This window comes from Kryptolebias marmoratus, linkage group LG6 (assembly GCF_001649575.2).
Source record: "Kryptolebias marmoratus isolate JLee-2015 linkage group LG6, ASM164957v2, whole genome shotgun sequence".
NCBI classification, from domain to species: domain Eukaryota; kingdom Metazoa; phylum Chordata; class Actinopteri; order Cyprinodontiformes; family Rivulidae; genus Kryptolebias; species Kryptolebias marmoratus.
The window spans coordinates 1,867,674-1,874,775 of NC_051435.1; the positions used below are offsets into that span (position 1 = coordinate 1,867,674).

Genomic DNA, 7,102 nt, shown 5'->3' on the forward strand with positions numbered 1-7,102 from the left:
TCCCCTTCTAAGGTCGGAGCCTCGCCTTCTGAGGTCGGAGCCTCGCCTTCTGAGGTCGTAACGTCACCTTCTAAGGTCGGAGCCTCACCTCTAAGGTCGGAGCCTCACCTTCTAAGGTCGGAGCCTCACCTCTAAGGTCGTAACGTCACCTTCTAAGGGCGGAGCCTCGTCTCTAAGGTCGGAGCGTCACCTTCTAAGGTCAGAGCCTCACCTCTAAGGTCGGAGCGTCACCTTCTAAGGTCTGAACCTCACCTTTAATTCTGGAAACATCAACGTTGAGTTGCTCTAGCTTCTCGCAAGTCCTCTCCATGCACTCGTAGACGGACCGGATGGTCTCCCTGGGGTCCTGCTCCACCCATCTGACCCAAACAGAACCGTACGAGCTCGTAAACAGAACGCAGAACCAAACCGGACTGTAGAACCGGACTGCTGCTCAGTTAAAGACTAAAGTGTTAAAGATTTACTGCAGCTGATCTGTTGGCCTTAAAATGAAAATGTAAACAAAGTAAACAGTAAATGTTTTTCTGCATGAGAGTGAAATAAAAATCAACCTTTGACTCGATCAGTAAAAGTTCAGAGGAGATAAAAACCAGTTAAATTATAACTTCAGAAAGCAGGGAGGAGGAAGCTGCTGATGTTATTTCCAACTTTCTCTGGTGAGAAACTAAAAGATCAGATCAAACTAAAAAAACCCAAAAACAACACAAAGAAAGCCTTTTTAAAACAAAAACACATCCAGGACTGCAGACATGTTCTCTGCAGGTTTGTGAACGTTTAAAACTGAACTCCTGAATAAGATTTCCTCCTCCTCCTGTCAGCTTTCCTGCCTGGGTGTGTGAGCTCGGCTCGGCTCGGCTCGACTCGGCTTGGCTCGGTTCAGACTCACCCTTCCTTCGGGAAGCTCTGCTTGATCTCCACCTGATGGTGTCCGATCAGTTCGGCTGTTTTCGAGTTGAAAACCTGCGGAGTAAAAACAGCCGAACAGAAGCTGAAGACATCTGCTGAAAACAAACACGTCCAGACATCATCAGACTGCGGGGACATTTTTACTGTTTCTGTTGCAAATTCAGTCAAAATCGTTTGATTTCCTGCAACTAAAACTCAAAACATGCTGCTCCTGATGGACTTTTCAGACATATTTTGCTGTTATTTTTATTATTAATCAGAAATCACAGCAGAAACAGAAGAAGAAGAGGCAGGAGGAAGACAGGTGGCTTTAAAATGAATATTTAATATTTAAGCAGAAGACTGTGCCGTACTGTCAGACAGACAATAAGAGCTGCAGCCTGAGCGTCAGCTTGGTTTTAATTCAGTAAGAGGATAAATCCTGAGCTGATAAAACATTCAGACATGAAATGAGATGGCTCCAACTCTTCAGATCACGCTGCAGTTAAACAAACAGAAAACTCTGCTAATAAACGTGTTTGAAGGTCCTGCTCCTCGGCTGTCTCAGAATCAAACCCTCGCTGAAGGTCAAAGGTCGTTTGGGAGGCTGATAATTATTGACCAGCTGGGTTTTAAATCAGTTCCTGGATGATCAGGGCAGAGTTCAGCTCCGCTCAGCGTGGTTCTTTTTCCTTCTTTCCAACGCTGTCCTTCAGGACAGGATTATAGATTATTATATTAATAATAATAAATTATGTTAACACGAGCTGGTACAAGCCGTCAGACTCTCTGTTCCTGATGAAGATCAGGTCTGCGCGTGTTTCTGTTAGCAAAATATCTCATGAATCACCAAATGGGTTTTAACGAAACTTGCAGAAAGTGATCATCATCTGCCTGCAGCTGATTCAATGGGATGGAGGCGGCGGGTGATATGCATCCCTCCTGAGTTTCTCCTGAACAGGAAGGAGCTGGGACTGCTTCACCCTCCCTCCAGCTGACCCAGCTGAGACAAAACAGCCGACTCTGTCCTCTGGACATCCAAACTTTCAGGTTTCCTCCCACGGTCAGGAGGCCGAGCAGCACAGAAGCTGTTCATTTAACTCAGAGACTTCAGGATTCATCCCTGAGGAAAAGCCCAGGTCCTCTGAGCTGAGACAGGTCCCAGACCTGGACCAGACCTTCAGAAAGCCTGGAGAACAGCTGATCAGAACCACTTCAAAGGATGAAGCGGACTGGATGAAGACTTTTGCACAGAAACTTTGATCAACTCTGATCAGAGATCAATAAAATCTGAAATATTTCTCCTTTCAGGAGCTGACTCGGAGGCTGAAGGATTTATGAATGGATGACGTCACTCACCAGGAACCTCGTGGAGCTCGTGCCCTGATCGATGGCAGCGACCAGCGGGTCCATCTTTGATCGGTTCCGATGAGCTCGAGCCTCTTCAAGCCGAGCACGGCTCCTGCAGGGGGAGTGAAGGGGCGGGGCGAACATGGCGGTGACGTCACGGCAACGCCCCCAACGATTGGCTGCTCGGCAACAGGCGTCTGCGCACACCGTCCAATCAGGTTCGAGCACCGGAAACACGCCCCTCCCCCCTGAGAGGGCCTGATCACCTGATCTGTTCCTCAATCAGACAGAAATTTAAATCTTTTTCTCACATTATTAAATAATTTTTGTGTTTTTACAGGAGAAAATGGCTTTTCTATTTTAACTAGTTTAATTTATTACCAAAATATCTTTATTTTTTTATCTGCTCATAAATCTGATCAGCAGGATGTTTAAAAATCACGTCTTTTTAAAAACATCTGACACGGCTTCAAAGTTTGGGTCAATATTTCTGCACAAACAAAGTCTTTGACTTTTATTTAAACGAGTATTTTAGGACCAAATGACACTCGTTTCAAGGGCTCCCAACCATGGGAGCTTATTTTGGCCATTTTGATTAAAAACAAGTCATAATTAGAAGCTAAGAAGCTGTATTTATTAGATAGTATTTCATATTTATGAGATAGAATGTGATACTTACAACATACTAAGTCATATTAATGAGAAACAGTCATAATTAGTAAATAATAAGTCATTTTTATAAGATACTAAGTCATAATTAGCAGGTATTATGTCATAAATACTAAGATACTAAGATACGAGGTTTTCTGTAGCTCCTTTTGTTTTATTTCTGTTCTCATTTAAATTGTTTTGTACCTCACTTTGGTCAGCTGTTATATTGTTTTTTTAAGTGCTTCAGAAAAAAAGTGGTATGGTAAAATGTTTTTAACTCTTAGCTGATCTTTGGTACTCTTAGTTAGCCTGTCAGTACCTTCAGGTTAGCTTTTTTCTCCTTGTTTTTAAAAAGAGCTATATGAATCAGTTTGACTTGACTTGGTAGTAGCTGAGAGTCGTCTCCAGAACACGACACATTACACAAGATCTTCACCTAAAGCTTCTGTTTTAAATATCAACCCATTTGTCTGTTAGCAAAATATATATGATGAAACTTTCAGAAAGTAATCACTGGATGTACCCAGATCAAGATGGCTGCCACAGCTAATTGACATTAGCCAATAAATTAAACTAAAGCTTGGTGTGGTAGTAGCTGACGGTTTCTTTAAGTCTAACAGGATTTTGAACATTTTAGGAACAACACAAAGTTATTATTTACAGCAGAACAGCCACATGTGAGCAAGAAAACAAGAATATTACAACGGTTATTTTAATGATAATGTTATTTTTCCTGTCTTCATGTTTACCTGCACCAACCACCCAGTTTAGGGTTAATAAACCATCCAAAGACTCTAATTATAAATGTAGCTACAACTCCCAGTCGATTATTCTTTATCCTCCAGAAACAAACGGACTCACCGGTTTCCTGCCTGGTGGTGTTGGGGGTCTTCAGAGCCCGAATCAGAACCTGGTTCGGGTCCTCATGGTGTGCAGAGACAGACAGGATGAGTGTGGACAGCAGAATGACTCAGGAAGGACAGCAGCTGCTGGAAGTCCTACAAGTCTCTAGAAGTCTGACTCGTAGGACCGGTCTGAAAACTTGATAAATGTAGTGATGGAGTCATTAAACTGACGACACTGAAGGGCGGTGATTCTGAGGAAATCAAACCGACTCCACTCCCCACTCACACTCCATACCAGTACCCGGACGACTGGCTCATTCATGCAGCAACCAGGCTACCCCGGACACACAGTTGGTGCTCCATCATGTGGCACGCCTGGACCTGCAGGTGAACATGAAGAAGAGCTGCCTAACTCCCTCTTCCTGGGCATTGCCATGAGTTCTGTCTCCATGACTGCTTGCCCTTCGCCCCAGCGGGTTGACAGTATATTGAGCATGCTCCTGGAATTCAGACGCAGCATGGCGCTGCCTCTTCGCCTTTTGGGCATGCTCACGGCTGCACCCAGCGTGGTACCCCTAGGGCTGTTGTCGTTGCGGCCCCTCCAGAGGTGGATGACCAGCTTGGGTCTGGACCCCACTCAGGCCACTCATCGACTCAGGGGACTTCAGGTCGGGCCTCAGTGTCTTCGGTCCCTGTCTCAGTGGAGGACCAGGTCATTTATAACAATGGGAGTCCCACTCAGTCCCCCTGTTGTTTTTACAGATGTGTCCTCCATGGGCTGGGGTGTGAACTGGCAGGGACAGATGGCACAGGGGACGTGATCCCACATCAGTGTCCTGGAATTATGGGCCGTGTTTCTGGCTCTTCCAGGCTTGCAGGGCACGCATGTGCTGGTGAGGTTGGACAACATCTCTGTCGTTTTTCACATCAACCACCAAGGGGGGACCAGGTCAGAAACTGTTGTACTTGACTCAACAGCTTCTGACCTGGGCAGCCCCATATTTTGACAGCCTCAGGGGAGCTTACATCCCAGGGCCACAGAACGTGCCGGCGGATTTTCTGCCCCATTAGAAGCAGCTTAAATAATGTCATTTTTATGAGATACTAAGTCATAATTAGGAGATTAAAGTCATAATAAGGAAATACTAATTCATAATAAAGTGATATTAAGTCATAATTAGAAGGTAATGAACCATATTTATTAAATAGTGCTCTATAATTATGAGATAAAAAGTCATAATTAGGAGATAATAGGTCATAAAAAAATGTTCTTCCTCCTGTCTGCAGTTTACTTGTCTAAATGTTGATATTTAGTCAGTTTAGATGAAGACAGAAGGAAGTCTCAGGAGATGGATGTTGGAGTTTCAGAGCCTCAGGTTGGGTTTCTTCAACATGTCTTCAGTGGTTTTAGTTCCTGTTGAAGTTTCTGATCCAGCCGTTCTCCGGGCTTCAGTTTGGTTTTGTCTCCTGAGGTGCAGCTGTCGCAGCAGAGTCACAGAGTTCACGCTCCGTCCTCCTCCTCTTTCACTTCTTATCGTAACAAACTAAAAATAGAGCATCGATGGAGGCCGCTTTCTTCTTCACACCATGATGTGTTTGGGTCGTTTGTAATGTCACCGTCAGAGGAGTTTACTCTTCCTCAGGATGAAGGCCAAACCAGATCTCGGAGCCGGAGGTCGGAGGACAACCCCCCCCCAAACAAACATCTGAGCTTCAGATTTCTTCAAACTTTTTCCAGATTTCTCATCAGCCTCAGCCAAAACATAAATTTAATGTACTAACAATGAGTAAAAATAGACAAACTTATGAGTTTTTATAATCGTTAACTGTAACAGGAAGCTTTAAGCAGCATTTAAAACTCCAATAATCGGTGTTAGAGGTTATGGACTGACGCGGCATCATGGCCGACCTTACATCACCACCTGCTGTCCAGTTGTGATCCTGCATCATTTCCCAGCGTCAGAGACCTGCAAACTGCAGAGGTTTCAGTCAGAAACTAGCATCAATCTGTGGATTAAAGAGCGTTAAACTGGTCCTGCTGCGGTCCAGACCCGTCAGGACCGACGGATTGGTTGGTGTCAATCAACCATTGACGCCAAACAAAACCAAACATTTCTTATACAATCAACACTTTACAAAGTATTTATTATATTTACCGCAGAACAGAAAACTCTCTTTATGAGATAAATTCAAATTCTTCAAATTAAAACACATTTTTATTAAATAATTGCATGTTTTCCTGAGAACAACTACACCCTAAAGTCAGTAAATTATAACATATAAATAAAAGAATTAAGTGATTTAATGTCATTAAATTATGTTTCAAATGGTATCTAATAGGTTTGGATCATAACTGTTATTAGAATAAAGAAAATGCATTTATTTCATTTAAACAATGCTTTAAAATAAAAGAAAAATGCTGCTTTTGACATCGCTGCTATTTCCAAGTTGACCACTAGATGGCAGTAGGTGCCACATGGTGAACCTTTAAAGCAACTTGGGAAGATAATAAATGAGTTAAAATCCAAAAGTCGATGGTTCAAGAAGACTTAAGAGAATTAAATCTGTTTTCTGTCTTCATTCTGGGTTTCAGACGTCGGCTCCTGACGCCTCCTTGTTCTTGGACACGTTCTCAGTCTGAGCCCGGTTCTGTTTTTCCTTCTCCAGAGCTTTCTCCATCTCAGTGTAGTAGTCCAGGGCTTTTCTCACCGGGTCGATGATGTGCTGCTGCAGGACGGAGGAACAACGACTAAATTCAAACTCAGTCTTCGGTCGTGGGGCTGAGGGGGTTTCCTTACCTCCAGGCAGGGGAAGAGGTTGGCTAACTCGATGAAGAGGGGCAGAAGGACGAACCTGATGAAGCCGATCTGAGACGAAGGCTTAGTTACTTTGTCTCTGTCCATGAAGGGGGACACGGGGAGACCTTCGAGCTTCTCCACGTCGCTCTGAGGACAGAAACACAACTCAGCTGGGACTGTCAGATCTACAGAACACAGAACCGAAGGAAACTTTCCTGCAGCTTCTGACTGCATCATGTTCTGGTTTCAAACGTCCCTCAGCCCGATGGTTGGTACCTGGTTGAAGAACTCCTGGAGCAGGCAGTCCAGCCAGGGCTCGGCCACCTCCATGGGCCGCGCTTCGTTGGAGATGTCGCTCACTTTGATCAGGATCATCATCAGCTGCACCGACAAATAAAAGGTTCTGTTGGTTAAAGTTCAGGTTCACTTCACTCACCGGTTCTGTTGGAGCTCTAAACCCGGTCCTGTTTGGACTCTAAACCCGGTCCTGTTTGGAGCTCTAAACCCGGTCCTGTTTGGACTCTAAACCCGGTCCTGTTTGGACTCTAAACCCGGTCCTGTTTGGAGCTCTAA

At 44.4% G+C, this 7,102-nt stretch overlaps 2 protein-coding genes across 3 annotated transcripts in view; both read right to left on the reverse strand.

Annotated features, from left to right (window-relative positions):
- LOC108249759 (glycerol kinase) overlaps nucleotides 1-2,499 on the reverse strand; it is a 15,127-nt gene extending 12,628 nt beyond the window's left edge. Inside the window, exons 1-3 of one of the 2 annotated variants that reach the window (XM_037976038.1) lie at nucleotides 2,245-2,499; nucleotides 887-960; nucleotides 253-359 (exon numbers count right to left, since the gene is read on the reverse strand). In XM_037976038.1, coding sequence (XP_037831966.1) covers nucleotides 253-359; nucleotides 887-960; nucleotides 2,245-2,379 — 316 coding nt within the window. In that variant the 5' untranslated portion in view covers nucleotides 2,380-2,499. The remainder of the gene's footprint in view (nucleotides 1-252; nucleotides 360-886; nucleotides 961-2,244) is intronic. The other variant, XM_017439341.3, reaches the window with a different exon arrangement.
- A 3,821-nt stretch (nucleotides 2,500-6,320) lies between these two features.
- Nucleotides 6,321-7,102, reverse strand: part of LOC108249762 (high affinity cGMP-specific 3',5'-cyclic phosphodiesterase 9A) — a gene marked incomplete at its 5' end in the record, with an annotated part of 4,724 nt that continues 3,942 nt past the window's right edge. The window contains 3 exons of the mRNA XM_025002280.2: nucleotides 6,321-6,458; nucleotides 6,530-6,676; nucleotides 6,806-6,910. Of these exons, the coding sequence (XP_024858048.2) occupies nucleotides 6,321-6,458; nucleotides 6,530-6,676; nucleotides 6,806-6,910 (390 nt within the window). The remainder of the gene's footprint in view (nucleotides 6,459-6,529; nucleotides 6,677-6,805; nucleotides 6,911-7,102) is intronic.